This window comes from Hippoglossus stenolepis, chromosome 2 (assembly GCF_022539355.2).
Source record: "Hippoglossus stenolepis isolate QCI-W04-F060 chromosome 2, HSTE1.2, whole genome shotgun sequence".
NCBI classification, from domain to species: Eukaryota; Metazoa; Chordata; class Actinopteri; order Pleuronectiformes; family Pleuronectidae; genus Hippoglossus; species Hippoglossus stenolepis.
This window is the reverse complement of record NC_061484.1, coordinates 16,077,118-16,093,938: the sequence shown is the minus strand read 5'-3', so window position 1 is coordinate 16,093,938 and position 16,821 is coordinate 16,077,118. Positions and strand designations below refer to the sequence as shown.

At 43.4% G+C, this 16,821-nt stretch overlaps 2 protein-coding genes across 9 annotated transcripts in view; one reads left to right on the top strand and one right to left on the bottom strand.

Annotated features, from left to right (window-relative positions):
* Positions 1-3,873, top strand: part of si:dkey-92j12.5 (multiple PDZ domain protein) — a 40,120-nt gene extending 36,247 nt beyond the window's left edge. For 7 of the 8 annotated variants that reach the window (XM_047338071.1, XM_047338068.1, XM_047338067.1 and 4 more), the window contains 3 exons: positions 591-694; positions 1,150-1,273; positions 2,019-3,873. In XM_047338071.1, the coding sequence (XP_047194027.1) occupies positions 591-694; positions 1,150-1,273; positions 2,019-2,165 (375 nt within the window). In that variant the 3' untranslated portion in view covers positions 2,166-3,873. Of the gene's footprint in view, positions 1-590; positions 695-1,107; positions 1,274-2,018 lie in introns of those variants that run through there. The other variant, XM_047338070.1, reaches the window with a different exon arrangement.
* Positions 3,874-7,943: 4,070 nt separating this feature from the next.
* tyrp1b (tyrosinase-related protein 1b) lies at positions 7,944-14,308 on the bottom strand. The gene is made up of 9 exons (XM_035166109.2): positions 14,105-14,308; positions 12,989-13,347; positions 12,596-12,704; positions 11,749-11,962; positions 11,252-11,456; positions 9,022-9,189; positions 8,572-8,751; positions 8,332-8,478; positions 7,944-8,257 (listed from the first exon to the last, which is right to left on the bottom strand). Exons 1-9 carry the CDS (start codon positions 14,116-14,118, stop codon positions 8,052-8,054), a joined length of 1,602 nt encoding a protein of 533 aa, XP_035022000.1. The 5' UTR covers positions 14,119-14,308; the 3' UTR covers positions 7,944-8,051.
* Positions 14,309-16,821: the final 2,513 nt, after the last annotated feature.

Sequence of the window (16,821 nt, the reverse complement as noted above, 5' to 3'; positions counted from 1 at the left end):
AAGAAACTGAAATGAAATGAGAAATACTTTCAGCCGTCTGTAGTGACTGAGTTCAATACTTAAGCTGCGAAGTGTGAAGTGAATATCAAATTCAGGGAAATCCATCACTTTGAATAAGATATCCATACAGACAGGAAAAATAAATCAGTCCAAAAAAACATATATGTCACAGTCAAAAACTGCCTCTACTGCTGCTCTCTACACATCAGCTGAACTTACATCTTCTCTGGCCATCAACACACCCCCCCCCCTACTGCTCAGGAGGAATATAAAGTGGAAAGTACAAATCAGATCTATGGCTCCTGCAGCCGTCACTTACAGTAACAATAGTGTGTCTGACAAATGTCACACTGTTGGCCTCCGTGTTGATAAGCTTTTGTGTTGCATAAAGAAGGAATCAGTGCATTGCGTAAAAACAAATCATAGGTTTTTATTATTAACACAGGCATGAAAATATGAATGCAGCAATAAGAAATCACTTTACTACCCAACTACTTCATTGCTATTTAAGATCAGTTAGTGCTTTAAAATTATGTTTATCGTTCTCCACATTTCCACATAGTTTCTTTCATGTGTATGTGTGTTTGTAGGTGGCAGAAGGTTCAGGTGTGTGCAGCACAAAGGACGACAGTGATGCCCGTGCGCGGTCGTCAGGCCAACCCAGCAGCCTGCCCTGCTCCCACAACAACCTCTGGTAAGAGTCTCCTCGTGTTCTCCCTCATGTTTTTATGTTACCATCCTCCTGGTTGATACACCGGATAAGGACATAACCCCCGTCCCCTTGACAACAGCGAGGAAGTGCAACCAGAAGCATCGAGACAAGGGATGTTGTAATGTTGTGAAACTTCTACTTTGTGAGATTTCTACACAAATAATCATTCCATCGTGAAAATTCGGTCTTTTGACAGCAACTAAATAAGACATTTGAAAATAGTACAAAAGATGTTTCCCCTTTGGGCAAACCAGGCAACACCAAGGTTGAGAAGGCACACTCTCAGTTTTAAAAAGTTGTCAAAAATGATTCCACAGAACTTCACCTTTCTTTTCTCACCTATTACCTGCTCTGCTGAGATCAGACACTTTCCTACGCTCATTCACACACTGCAGAGCAACACAGCGACCCATTGTCTCGGCATCGTGTTCCCACAGCGCCCGCATGTATAAGACCATCACCCTGGAGAGAGGCTCCTCGGGCCTGGGCTTCAGCATCGTGGGAGGGTTCGGCAGTCCTCACGGAGACCTGCCCATCTACATCAAAACCGTCTTCAACAAGGTGAGATGACGTCCTCCGGGGACAACTCTTCTGCGGGGATCCTGGTTCAGGATATCAGTTATAGCAACAAAGCGTCTGTGTTCACATGGGAGATGAGGGTACGCCATAATTATCAACAAAGGGCCTAAGATAAGGCCAAACAGAATAAAGTATTGTTATGTCTGTTAGACAGTACGGATGTAAGTGTGTGGATTCCATAGTGTCTGGCAGTGGTTGTTGCTTTACTGTACTGTTGTTTTATTGTTATTGTCTGTCTAAAACTAAACAAAAATACGATAAAGTTTAAATAATAAATAAGATTTGTAACAGCTGATGTACTATTAATATTATACTAATATTAAAACTAATATAAAGAAAATGTAGTGTTTAACATTTTAATTGTACTGCAGTTATTCTATATAATTACACTATGAAGTAATATATTATGATAAATATATAAAGTTAATGATATCAATTGCATAATAAATCGATATAGTACCCCGCCTCTTGCTCAGAATCAGCTGTGGTCAGCTCCAGCTCCCACAACCCTGAAAGGATAAGCAGTATCGATAATGGACGGACGGATGGATAGATGGAGGATGGGTAGATTGATGGATGGATGGATATATAGTCATTTATTATGGCATTATCATGTTATCGGGTGTCCACACTTCTCATATGTGTTGACACATGTTTTTCACATATTTTCGGCAGCTTGTGATCTTTAATCCAGACACGGTGATGGACTTGTCTTTGTTCTCCGCAGGGGGCGGCCATAGCTGACGGCCGGCTGAAACGTGGGGATCAGATCATCGCCGTGAACGGACACTGCCTGGAGGGGGTGACTCACGCTGAAGCTGTGGACATCCTCAAGAAGACCAAGGGAAGCGTAGTGCTCACTGTTCTCTCCTGAGATACAGTGTGAGTCATTATGTCCCATTTTGATTATGTCTTACAGCAAAGTAGCCCCCGAGGTGATGTAGGTTCACACGGACCTGAGAAGACAAACGTGGAGGGTTTAAGTGATGTAGTTTTGTTTAAAGAGTAGATACTGTGAGTTTATCTGTGTTTAGTTTGGGGATGCTACCTCTAACTGCAAACACACAGTATTCCTAATATAAACTCATTCCTGTCAAGGTGTCATTTCAACTAATGTGTTTATTTTATAAGTCTTCATATCATTAAATATCTCTATATTTATAAAAAATATTTAAATTAATAGTTTAACGATACTCGTATATTATAAAGAAGACAATACCACAGCGTCCCAATCATAAACTGTATATAAAGATAGACGACATGACAGCTTCCCAAAAGTGAAGTCAAGGTGTCTCACTCGCCCCCTTGTGGATGGCTGCTGTATAGGTCATAAATCCTGCCCTGTCCATTGTAGTGGATGAGACATGGACCAAACTAAGTAGTCAAAGTGCATAGTCATCAAATACATTTTCCTCAAAGATGGTTTATGTTATTGTAGATAATTCTTATCACACTGATGTTTGTTCAAAACTCGTCCCAAGTCAAGGTCGCTGTGACTCACAAAGGCATTTTTTTGCCGTGTGAGCAAGATATTTCTAAATTGTCCTGAGGGGATTTCTTCAAATTTGTTACAAATGTTCACTTAGACTCAAAAATGAACTGATTCAATTTTCAAAGGTCAATGATCAAGGTCGCAGTGACTTCATGAGCTTGTGAACCTGATATATCAGGATCACCCGTAGGGAATTTCACTACGTCTGAAACAATCATTCACTTGGCCTCAAGGATGACCTGATTAGAACTTAGAGGTCAAAGTTTGTGTTGCGTCATCCATCTTTATATTCAGTCTATGGTCACAATCAATAATGAAGATATGTGTCTTAGTCAGTCCTGTTCATTGCATTGATTTGTGTCATTTCCCATGTAAACACATAAATAAATCAACATCCACAAACCTCTGAAACTGACAAATGAAAGCAGTGGAAACATCTGACATGTGACATGTTTTCACTGCTGTCTCCAGACTCCTGTTCATTATTCAGAGTCAACTCCTGAGATCGACTCCCAACACCCACACCATGCCAAGTGCTTCTGCCAATCTTTTGTATGGCAATACAGTTTTAGGACATTTGCTTTGTAGGCCTGTTTTACTTGTTATTCCTCATCCTCATATTCTGATCATTCAGAATGTGTCACGATTCCTTGGATTACTGTATTAGATGACGTGTTTATACTTTAACCACCTTGTGCAGAACAGGAGACAACTCATTTTGTCACATCTGTAAAAGCAGCTGTTGAATCCACTTTGAATATCATCTGTAAGACTAACTCTGATTTATTTACTGGTTCATTATTTATTACTGTCTGCACATTAGTACATTTGATCAGTTGTTGTTTTTTTTAGGACCAGATGGGAGTATTGTTGTAGCATAATGTGCAATCTTTGTTTAGAAACCTCCTCATACCTGTTTTATATGATTTTATATATACCATGATAATTATATTTATGTTTTCTTAACTGTCATTCATTTTATTTCATTTACGCGAGTAGTCCTCAGCCTCAGCCCACACTCATCTGTGTCTGGTATTGTGCAACACTGTATGTACTGTCAGTGATCTTATTAAATGTTGATTTGTTAGAGTCTTTGTGTCCAAAGCTGTTTATTATTATTACATTATTCTGTTAACTTTCTTCTCTATCACTGTGTAAAATGTCATAGTGAAACAAGGAGACACCTTAGATATGGTTGTGTTTTATTAATGAGGAACGACACTCGATTGCCCAATAATCCCGGCATTAATTAAGTTCATCCTTAGTTATCTGCAGAGCAGCAGTGGGGTGAACAAGACTCTGAACCTTCATCCTCAAGACATCACCTCAAAAAGGGTGTGAAGCGGATGAGATGTGTCACTGAAGGATTTCGTCGGACATTCTGTCAACTGCTTCTTCATGATTTCCTGAGAGTGCATCTGCTTAGACCCAACGGTCTCCATAAATTCAATTAGGCTGCACCAAGTTCAACACATTCAGAGATGCCAGTCTTCTAAACATCAAGACCCATGAATTATTCTCTATCAGCTACTATGTGAGGATGCTGAAGAGAGTGACTTTTTTTTTTCTGGAATTGCCCGTATGTCTGGATCCCTGCCATGTTTTTTTTCTTGGCTCATGTCCCATCTGTCCACCAAGTTTCTTTGAAATCAGCTCAGTACTTTTCTGTGTGTAATCTTTCTGACAGACAAACAGCCCAACGGACACGGGGTGAAATCAGAATCTCTTTAGTGGCGGTAATGAAAACAACCAAGGAATCGTTATTCTTATCTGATGCTTTGTTCTGTCTGTATGAATTTATTTATGTATAGTCGGTCTAACCTGTGGAAATCCCATTGTTTTAACGTTTAAAGCCCACAGATTCAGAGCAGAAAAAAGAATTCAAAGAAATCAGAAATTCCTTCACGTCTGGGTGTGAAGCTAAATTTATATGTACAAGATATTATTTCTTTTCTTCTTTCAAATCACTGAACTGCACTTTGCCTTTGACATGTTTTATTTTTGTGTTTTTGTCTTCAGCTCTCTCTCCCTGTCTTCTTTATCTCTGTCTTTGTCGAGCATATTTACGTATTCAGCATCACTCAGGCTTAGTCAAGGTGCCAGGAATGAGTATGTGACATATGGTATATCATGTCATGACAGGGAAGCACTAAATCCTGGAGAGGAAGAGGAAGAGGAAGAGGGAGAGGGAGAGGGAGAGGAAGAGGAAGAGGAAGAGGGAGAGGAGAGGAAGAAGAAGAGGGAGAGGAGAGGATAGGAGAGGAAGAGTAGGAGGGAGAGTAGAGGATAGGAGAGGAAGAGGAAGAGGAAAAGTAGGGGAGGGGAGAGTTAGAGGAGTACAACATCTTCGAGACATTTTCAACCCTGAGTCAGAAAAACACCAAAGCAGACGTCACCTGTGCCTCTGTTTTTAATTTAAATGCCCAACTTTCCTTTTAATTACTGGATTTACCGGTGACAACTTGATAAACAATACATTTGCACACAAATGTCTCATTTAGGAAATAGGAGGCATCGAGGGAGATCCTGTCTGGAGCCTCCGCATGAATCAAAGCCATCTGTTCACGTTGGAAGCTTTATTGAAAGCAAGCCATCACGATCTGCTTTATCCTTCTCCAGATGAACAATTGCCTGCCTGAGGGCTGGTGTGAAGAGGAGGGTTGGAGCTAGAGAAACTGCACGATGCCTTTTTGTGCATTAAACTCAGATGTTTACAACAATAACATTCTCCATAAAACTCAAATTGGCTACTTGTTTGGATTTTTTTCATCATGTGAACTTCAACAGATTTCTGTGCAGCTCTTGTGGGAGTAGCAGGGACATTGAAATCCGGCCTTTCCTCTATCATTTAGCAGCAGACCACAAGCAGCGGTGGTTTTTTCCACCCCACGGCCCTTCTCAACCTCGATTCCGATATAAAACAGCAAGGGCCCTGATGCATTTTTAAGCAGAGGAAAGTAAGATGACTTTCATGAGAGCTCACTTGACATGAAAGCCACTAATGATCCTCTCTCTCTCTCGAGTGGCCAAATGATTGTTCTATGTGCGACTGTCACATCTATCCGTATTAATAAATCCACAGGACTGTGTTTCCCTGTCAGTGTAACCTGCTGCTATAGAGAGAACAGCCAACTGATGGTGGGTCCAAAAAAAAAAATCGCTTCTTCTCCATCCATTCCCATGAGATTCCTTTTTTTTTTTCCTCTCGAAAATACCAGCCTGCACTGCAGAAATGCCAATCGCAAGCAATTCAATCAAGTGCTGAGTCTGAGAATTCTGCTTCCCTCAAAGCGAGATAGAAATATCCCGACCAGGAGATTCACTCTAAACACTGTGTAAACTGTGGTCTGCAGTCTGTAGTAAATCAAAGCTTTCAATTTAGTGGTCATCGTCTTTAGAGCCACGACCCAAAACTGAGTCGAGGTTGTCAAGAGCAAATGAGCTGAACTGATGGTAAGAGAGACAAATGAAAACACGCCGGTTTGTTCAGTGGTGTGGCCCGGAGCGGGAAATAATTAGACACAGTCATGCAGTTAGCAGAGGAGCACCGCATGACACGCTGCGTCATCTGGTTAGGAGCTTTCAAATCTCTCTGATTTACTGAGACAAGGATTTCGCTCTCAAATAATTACCCTCTCTCCAAATCAGAAAAGTAATTTCCATCTCCAATTCTCCTTTGTCCTTTTCTTTATCAAACTGCTGTAGGCACAATTAGATTTCCAAGGTCCTTCATTTTCTCGATTAAATTCAAAATTCATTTGTGTGTCTCACAATTTCTCATGTTGGTCTAAAAGCAATTTCCTAAGATTGTCGTCTACTTCTCAACTGCATGTTAAACTGCCCATTGTTTGTATAAGCTTCAGATTTCATCTTCATCAACACTGTGTACTTTTAAAGTACTGTTCTGATATCCCTACTACTATTATTTTAATTATGACGTAACAACCAATACTCTCTCTCTCTTCTTTCTTACTCTCTCCCCCAATTTTTCTTCCGTCCCCCATTTCCTCTCCACTGATCCACTGACACATGTAGTATATTAATATATATGTATGCATTTAATTGATCTGAAGATAAACTGATCAATGCAATGCAAGTTAAACTGCACCAAAAGTTAAGGACACAACCTTTTTTTAAATGTCAACGAATGCACCATGCGCTGCTGCTGTGCGCTTTTTTTTTTGGTTATTACGTCCGGAGGACATGAGGTCGCGATTCTCTGGTTAATCGTGGTCTTTCCTTGTTTTTTCGCGTGTGCGGCCTTCTTTCACTGAGCAGCTCAGAAACTCTCCGTCACACGCATCGATCCGGGTGTTAAAACAGGACGAGAATGAAACAAAACATATCCAAACTGATCCAGGAACGCGTCCAGAACGAGGAGTGCGTGATCCCTGGAGCTGCAGCCGTCACTGACAGGTGCGTGTGAGCGACCCTGCTGCTCTTTCGGCCCCTGTGACAAGTGTGGACCCTGAGTCTGAGGAATGTAGCGGCTCTGTGGGGACTCTGTCAGAGGTACTGCTGAGTTTCCATCTCATCAAGTGTTAATACGTTTTACTGGAACTTTCACAAGATAAATCAAACTCCTACGCAATCCATTTTACTTTCCATCATGCAGGGATTTATTTTGGCTTTGTTTTGCAAGTATAACCTCAGCAAGTGTCCAAATGTTTGCATAAATATCAAATAACCTGTAGACGACATTGTACCCTGTTCTGCAGTAACGTGTTACAGCCACATGAGGGCGATGTGTGTGTGTTATGAACACATGGGAATGAATTTGATCTGATTCATTGGTTGGAGCAACATTAAGTGGTGTGATTTGCTTGTTGGCCTCAGGCTTCAGACAAGCACGTGTGTGCCTGCAGCAAAAACATCTAGTGTCAAGACCTGCTACAGCACATTATTCACTTATTTCTGCATGGAAGTGTCAGAATCACTGAGCTGGGAGATGAAAAAGCAAAGGATGTAAGTGTTTTTTTAGAGTTATCAAATAATGTCATGAGTTTAAGTGAATTCAATTGGCCAGTGAATATATACTTGAAGCTCATTTCATTCTAAGCTGAGCCGTTCCAGACCATCTGACCTCTTGGCTGCAGCCTGATCTCTTCTGTTGTTGCCAGCCCAACAATTTCAAGCAAATACAAAGACACAGACACAGACTCTGGCTCTGAAACCAGTTCACCTTTATTAGAAGAAGTCGGGGTATTTAAAAAAAGAAGAAGAAACAAACGCATGAACATGTTAAGGCCTCTCTACAAAGGCGTGGTTTCAGACGACAGACTGCGATTTGTCCAACCGCCGGTCATCCTCTGAGTAGCGTCGGAAGGTCTCTCCCAGCAGCGGCTCCAAAGCCTCGGCTGATCGGTAGGAGCGGGCACGCACAGCGCAGGCGATGACGCCGCCCACCACCGCCACCACCAGCACTGCCCCAACGATAGCTATGGTGATGATCTCAGACAGGGTGTAAGCTTGAGCTATGAGGGGGGGAAAGAAAAGAAGGTCACTTGAGGTAACTGGTGTTTTTGTGTGTTTGTGTGACGCGACTCACCTGGCCACTGGACCTCGTAGGAGTATCCCAGGTTTTCTGGGGCAGCGACAAACATCTCAGCGTTGGTGACAGGAGGCCAGAAGGGAACCATGTTGGACCTGCGGTTGTGCCCGATAGGAGCGTTCTCCTCGGGGTACACTATTTCACCTGCAGGATGAGGGGAAATAGGTTCATCCATCTTTTCATCCTTTACAGTGATTTATGTTCCCGTGTCTGTTTCCTTTTCAGTCTGCATTGTACCTGGTGCGTGCCGGCGGAGCCACTCGTCGAAGACCGCGTCGGTGAAGGTGTGCAGCAGGACAAAGATGGGATCGTTGGGCGAGAGGTGAGTCTGCCCGCCCGTCCCATTGAGGAAGAGGTGGGCCAGGTTGTGGAGGCTGCGGATCACCGGGTCGTACATCCCCTGAGGGGCGCTGTAGCCTAGAAAAATACAGAACAGCAAAGCCAGTGAAGGAAAGCACTGATTTACCTAAATTAGGACGAACAAATGCTGTGTTGGAGTGAACCATATGTGCACGTGGGTGGATGATCTAGCTTGTGCATGTGTGTGCGTTTATTTCTGGCTTTGTGTTTGTATTTGTGCTGTCACGCTGTACTCTGAGCTGAGGCCTGAGCAGCTCTCCTTTGGTTTTGATGGCAGGATGTTAAATCTTAAGCGCCGCTCCCGTTCTGACCCTTGTCCACACGCACCTTCGATGGTGTTCCTGAAGCTCTCAGAGGACGTGGAGTAGTAGGGCGGAGTGTCGAAGGTGTTGAGCTCCAGACAGTCCAGCACGTCCTTGGGCTCCGGCAGCCTCTGCACCATGGGCCGCGCCACGTTGCCAGCGGGGTTCCTCCTGATGGGACTGGTTTCTGAGTCTGGGTGAGGAAGGACAAAACCCGAGCTGAGGAGAACTATAATTAAGTCTCTACTCGAAAAAACTTGAACAATTTTTTATTTATTCCTTTTGCTTAGTGGGATTGTAATTCTGATTGTTCCCAGAGGTCCCTGCAGAAATGGAAGGAGAGATTAGAGATGTTGTTTTATTAACCACTTTCTAATTCTGTGTGGGAGACGAGACTGGTTTGATCGGTCTTAAACATGACAGGATGGCAGTTTTCTCTTTTAATTATTCACTGAAAGTCAACATTAGTGAGTGGGAGCTCTGTGAGAGTTTTCTTTTTTTAATTTCTATTCTCATGCATGCATGATCTCTTTCTTTTTTTATTTCCTGTGCTTCCGCTCTACACGCGCGCACACACGCACACACACACACACACACACACACACACACACACACACACACACACACACACACGTACATAAACAGAAGGCTACATAACTGAGTTGTCTGTCTGTTTGAAGACTATTCCTCAGATCAAAAGAACCAGTCGACTGCTAGAATCCTCTTTTAACAAGCACATGCACAAATGAGGCAACCCCCGCACACACATACTCATGTACACACTCACACATATACACACACACACACTCACACACCCTAACCCATTTAAGGTGATGTTGCTTGTTGACGCAGGAAATACCCAGGCCTGTCATGACTCTCTAAGGGGATTAATGAGACGGATCACTCGGCACAGTGGCCACTCACATGTTCTACCCATTACCGAATTACCGAATGTGCAGTTGTTTGAAATCCCCCCCCGTCCCCCCTTCTGCTTTGTTCCTGTGTTTGTAGTGAGAGCGCCCCAGCGAAAGCAGATTGACATTCTTCACAGTTCCAGGTGGAAGGAGTACTGCGTGATTTTAAAGTGTTTGAGAAAAAAAAACTGAATGGAAAGTAGTGATTTAGAATTATAATCTGGTGCCAGTGTGGAGTTAGATCCAATCCCTGCAAATCTAAAGCACCTAAAGTCGGTCTTATTCCAGTGCTACACAGAGGTCTCTTATTCCAGTTTAAACCACTTGATCCATCTGAGGAATTACCGCTTGCAAAAGCAGAGGCGGATTCAGGGGTGGGTCCGGGGGGGGGGTGCACTGGCCCCCGGCTGAAATCTGATAGAGCCCTGAAGTGCCCTTCTCTGGTCAGTAGTTTTTTTTTTTTAAACTGAATACATAAACTAGTCACTTACTGACAATACTAACAATAAATAGGACAAGTAGTTAATAATTTTGTGCTTGAACAATTTTCAACATATATTCAATAATGTGTAGTTTTGCTCAAAGCTATAGAGCTAATGGTAAACAAATAAAAAGGTGCTCCTTATCCCTCTTTTACACCAAAATTTGTGAGTATATGCAGGTTTTGTTAAACATTGAAAAGCCCACTAAGAAGGCCACTGACTCCTCTATCATTGCCAGTTTGCTTCTGGTAACTCAAGCAAACCTCGCCGTCTTCCCAAATTGATGCTCGACCCGGTGTCACGTTTCCGTCCCTGCTGATCGGAGCCGGAGCTGATAAAGACCTGTGTCTACTTCAGAGTCATTTGACGAGGGAGTGAATGCAGATTGTATCCATTCCCATTGCAGACAAAAGCCAGATGTTAGTGGGGGTTTTTACCAGTGGAAAAGGGTCTTGATGAACCAGGAATTTTGCATGGATTCCTACAATTGGCCTCTTTATTGCCCCTGATTTAGAAAAATCCTAAATCCGCCACTGTTCAGAACTGCTGTACGTTCTGATATCTGCTGCAGAGAAACGAGGGTCACAGAATTTAAAATATGTTTGTAAGATGCCCTCTGCAGCTAAGAAGGTGATGTTTAAACAAGTGAAGTAGTTTCAGACACACCGTAGTAAAAGCTAGCAATAACGCTGCACAACAGCTGGTGGTATTATTTATAGCAGCTGATGTTCTACATGTTCCCTTTATGAGCTCTTTGCCCTCTTTTCTGAAGCAGCTGAGAGTACTGCTCCGTAATTTCAACGCCGCTTTCTCGCCGAGAGCGAGAAGGTGAGGGGGTTCTTTCTGCGAAAGTCCTTACTGTTACACACGGTGCCCAGCGAGTCGTAGTCGTCCACGCTCTCGCAGATGACCCTCCACTGGGAGAACACGGAGTTGGTGCTGATGGAGTTCATGTCAAAAGAGCTCCTGGCTCCCATCAGGTCGTCTGTGCAGATGTCACACTCGCTGCCGCCGATGGCAAAGTTCCAGTAGGGCAGGGCGAAGGTGGAGTCGCCCAGCATGTCCTGCGTGGTTGTAACAAAGGAAGAAGGCAGGTGTTAGTGGCAGGATACGTGTCGAGACATTTCAAGTTCCTTATCACCACCTTTTCATATTGTAATACCATTTCTCCGCACTTTCCTCTTTCACCTCTGTCTGTTCTCCTTCCTCCCTGTTCCTCCCTTCTCCTCTAGGATAGCTTCCCACTCCTCAAATCCCCAAACTCTTTCCTTTTCTCCTTCCTTCCTTCATCCCTCCATCAGCCCCGAAGCTACCTCTCCTCCCTCTCTTTCGTCTTCCTCCCCGCTCCGTACTCGCCTGCATGTCTCTCTCCAGTTGCAACAGATGGAAACGGTGCCAGGTGACAAAACCTGGGCCCTCGTGGGAGAAGTCCACTCCTCCGAAGCTCGCCTGGCCCGGCCCCAGGTAGGTTTTGCTGACGGAGTAGTAGTGGCTCCAAACAAAGTAGTTGTAAATGGTGATGTTCTCAAACTGTGGGCTGTTGCCATCGGGCCCAAACACCTCCTGGTACCTGGGGGAGGTAGGAAGCAGCAAGTGTCACCTTGATTATTATTTCCAACACACTGCTGCTGTTTATTCCCTCAGTTTCCTGAACGCAGCCTCATTAAGAGTGTAGCTATAACCCGGGCGTGGCCGTTAACACAGGAGACATTTTATTTTTTGATCAGGGAGGTTAAAAGGGTTCTCCTACCTGCAGCTAAGAATTGCTCAAAATGGTAATCTACTTCAAATCCCATTTGGAAGGCGGTTATTTAAGAGCTGTTACTTAAAAGACGATAAATCTCTTTACACCTTCTTACTCATTTGTTCTTCCACCTTCAGCTTAAAAAGAAAGCTGCCATGAGCAATATTTTAAGATCTTAATGATAATTTGCAAAACGCAGCGTGGGTTCACCCTCAGCCATATTACCGAGCTCTCAACTCGCCAGACTCAGGCTAGACGGAGAGCCTGCAGGTCCTCGGTTGAAGCTCAGCTCTCTGTTCCTCATCCGTACCAAAAGAGCAAAGACCGGCGGAGATCGATTTCCCTTTGAAATTAGGTCATTAAATCATTTTTTACACATCCTTAACATTGTTTTTTTATTCTAACAAAGCCTATACGGATTAATTAGAATGATGTAACCCTTAGAAAATGCTTCTGTACCGTCGTGTACAGATGACCAGGTCAGGGTGGACGGTCCTCTTAGCTTGGTCCAGAGCGCTCACGAATGCTTGCTTGTCCGACGTGCTCATCTGCATGATATTCCTCCTCACTGCAGTTGGGTTAATGGGGAAGAGGAAGACAGCAGGAGCAGGAAGTGAGGAGAGAAGGTGTCGAGGAGTTGTCGAGGTGGGAGAGAGCAGAAGGAAGAGGAGAGAAAGGACAGTGTTATTAAAGATTAACACAAAGATTTCCTCTCCCTAACTATAAAATGTGGCCTTTATTCCCTCGCTTTATTTTGAGGCCCAGTGAAATCTTAAAAGGTAAAGTAGGAGGTAGACGTGGACATTTTAAGTTGGCAGTGCTGAGTTCAGATGCCACCGTTCATCCTCTTACCCACAGAGATCCTCTGATCACAGTTCGGTCCGGTCAGCCCGTGTCGGCATCCCAAGCAGTTGTAGCCGCTGAAATTCCCGTTGCACTGGCAGGTGCGGTTGAAAAACCTCAGCGGCCACCTCTCCCTGTCGTCTCGCCCTGCGTAAGGATACTGGGGTCCGTGGCGCCGGTTGTCTGCCGCAATGGACACGCACTGCCCCCTCCCCGTGCTGGAGCCACACTCGTCCCCGGCCACCCCTGTAGAGGACGGGCAGCACTGGCCGCTCTGCAGCCCCTCGGGGGTAACGCACTCCCGGGGGAACTGGGCCAGCGTTCGGGCGGCACACAGGGTCACCACCAGGAGACCCGCTCTCCACATGCTAAGAGAGAAGGAAGGTGAAAGAAAGTGTTTTAGGTGCGTTGTGTTCACTTATGCACTGTTAGGTGCCTTCGCCTCATAACCTGATTTTAACCCGGGTTCTACTTTTTAACTGTTACTTCAATATACTGCAGACTCACACATCAATAAAGCCCAAGAACAACACGCTCGGTTTGTGTTCTCTCGTTGAAGCCATTTGTCTTATCGTTATTCCGAATCTTCACTTCTTGCACACCCCTGCGAGTGGCGCGAGTCGTTATTCATAATTCACAAAGCCATTAGCTTTCAACTCTCCCAACTTCAGAAACAAGGCTTTTAACAATGGATGACAAGAGATGATCTGCTTCAACCTGTTTCGCGGTTTGGATTTGCTCGTCCTTTGAAGCTTGTTGATTAGGAATGAATGAGTGGAGACCAATCATTTCTCAGGAGCAATTATTTTACAACAAAACAGTCATAGAAACCACCCAAGTAGAGTCACCAATTAAAATAAAACGTGAGGGAAGAATGTGTTAGGAGATGAAACATTTTCTGGATGATTGAATGCTATTCAGAATATAATAACACTCAGCCAGTGCAACATCGATGTTTTGTCACAGTTTGCTAGATGTGATCAGAAATAAAACTTTTCATAACTCTACAATACAATAGCCTCTTGTTCATTTTAAGTTCATAAATGGCAAATAATCAGTTATTCTGAGACTTATTGCAGTTCATGCTGTGAAAAGGATGTGTGAGTATAGTGTGTGGCCCCCTACCTCTGACTGTGCATGCTGCTCCTCTCCGTCTGCAGAAGTGTATCCCCCCAAGAGTCGGCCCGCTCCCCATCTCCTGGCTTAAATAGCTATCGAGCGCATGATCCGACCTTTTCTGGAGCTTGTGTAAGCACCTACAGTCACACAAACACGGCACACACACACACACACACACAGAGTACACATGAATACACTTGAGGGTTCAAGTGCTTTCTCCAACACTCACTCTCATGCCTTGTGATCGTAACACAAACGATGCCAGTCTGTGTGGTCACTCACAATACAGGGCTCGACTGTGAGAGAGGATTCGTTCTTTAGTCATACTTGAGTGAGTTTACTGACTTTCAGCCAAGTAAAAGCTGATGCTTACGGTGGAGTTATAGGGCCACTGAAAAGGGAAGATATTTTTGGAGAAGAAAGTTGCAAATTATTAAAAGAATAAAGTCATAATTAAATGAGAATAAAGTCATAATTTCAGGAACACGTGTCATGTTAGAAGTGGAATGTCAGACGATCAGCTTGACACTATTGTTGTAATATTATAGTTTTCTCATTAAATTATGATTTTGTTCTTTTAATTTGACAATTTATAAGATTATGACTTAACTCTCGTAATATTATACATTTTTGTCATTAATTACGTCTTTACTTCATAGTATTACTTACAGAAAAAATTAATTCAAGAAAGAAATGACACGTTCATCGTTATCATTTTATTATGGTACTCAAATTACAAATGATGATTCAAAGGTCGGGGGTTACACGGAATACAAATTTAAATCAAGTTTTAAACTTCAATTTAATCATGAAAAGACGGCACCGGACGGTTCAGCCAAAGCACTCTGATCAAATGGAACTGAATTACTGATCAAATGGGTCAAATGGTTCATGCCTGCTGCCCAGTTCACAGATTTTAACAGCTTTGTACAACATTTCTTAACAAAGTCATTGTAGCTGACCGACGTCAAGCTAGACTCAGTTTTTATTACATTTACACTCAAATACATGCAGAGTATTTAAAACACGCACTTCCTCTTCCACTCGTTCACAAATCCCTTCTCACCTGTTAATCAGACACTTCCTTTCACATTCACACATGCCAAACGTGTTACCGATTTTTCAATTTACACATATGTTCACACAGACAGACATACACACCAGATACAAACGTGTTACATATACAGTTGTTACAGTTGGAATCCAAGGCGGTCTGTGTTGGTTTAGGGTGGTAAACTGGGTAAACTGGGATGGGGTACAGGGGTGGAGAGTGGCTTTTGGGGGTTTTATTTAGACACAGAAGGAACAGACAAACGGTTAGACCCCTAGAGGATGGACGTCCGGAGGTCTTGTGAGGAGCCTGGTCCCGGTCCAGTGTTGGCAGACTCCTCTCTGGAGGAGGACATGGCTATCGCCTGCTCCTCTTTGTGCGGCTCTCTGTTTTGGGCCAGGGTTGAAGCCACATCAGACGGGTCAAGTGCTGCTATCCTGGTAGAGAGGACAGAAGGCATGTTGGCAGAGAGTAATGGATAAATTGCAGAAAATAATCAATGACCCACGCGTGCAGCAGGAGCAGTTTAAACCAAATGAGGACGAAACCTTTGTTTTTACATGAAAACAAAGACAGACTCGTTCTGCCGGGACACTTAAAAGGTACCAGTAAAATTCAAGCACAGTTTAATTTGTTGTGTTTTCATTTAATGGCTGTCGAACTGCTGCTTAATATGCCGCTGCAAGCAAACGCTGATATTGTCACTGCAAGGACTTTTATCTAATGACTACAGCACCAGATGGAGACGCTTATAAGCTGTGGTGGAAGGAGATGGACTGTGAGGGAATAAAAGACCCAGATAAAAATAGAGAAGTTGACGTTATTGACTAATTGCAGGTGACTATGTCCTGGGTAAAAAAATTAAATAATTTAAAGCGCTGAATACATTTTGTAACACCCTCGTTGATTCAGCCTGAAGGGTATCCATACTGCCATTGTTTGTGCTTTGGTACAAACATGGCATAGTACAAAATAAGAGAGTCCATTTTGTATGATTATCTTCATCAAGGAAGTTGTGTTTTCTTCTGCATTCGTTTATTCTTTGTAAGCCGGGTAAAGCAAAAACTACTGAAACAATTTCCAACTGATGGCAAGGAAAAAACCTTGAAATTATGTTGAGGACGCAGGATTTATATCCTCGTTTGTCAGATTGGACATTTTTCTACAAAGAAATCAGGTATGTTTAGGGGACTGATATTTTTGAGTGTGTGCAATTTTTACGAATCCATTTAAAAACCTGGATCTAGTGAATTTGACTGTGTTTTCATAAGGGGACTGTTGGGCCTTTGCCGACGCATGCGCTCCACTGCGTGCCATCCTAGTTTTATTCTTTTAACTGCTGACTTACAAGTCCTTTTTCATAGTCAGTACTCTCCATTTCAACCCATCACCTTCCATTCTGCAACCTGTGATGTATGGGGTTACATTTTAGCAGCTTCCAAGGAGAAATGAAGGGAGGCATGTTAAACAGCTTCAATTCAAGTTCAGCTGTCCTGCCTCAGGACTGTGCAGCGGTCAAAGTCAGATGCAGGCCTTCCTTGTGACTCCACGCCCTCTACTTAGCCCTTGTAAATTCTGCATAACAATTTCTTTTATAAACCTGATTGCTACACATTCAAATTTAAATGCTGTGTGAGCTCTGTGTTTTGGGGCAGCTGGAGGTAGAGCGGGT

Excerpts from the sequence above, each read along its gene's own strand:
- tyrp1b (XM_035166109.2), bottom strand. Across the intron at positions 8,479-8,571 it reads GCTCCGCCGGCACGCACCAG|GTGAAATAGTGTACCCCGAG; the intron begins GTACAATGCAGA and ends CTCATCCTGCAG. Across the intron at positions 8,258-8,331 it reads CTACGAGGTCCAGTGGCCAG|CTCAAGCTTACACCCTGTCT; the intron begins GTGAGTCGCGTC and ends CCCCCCTCATAG.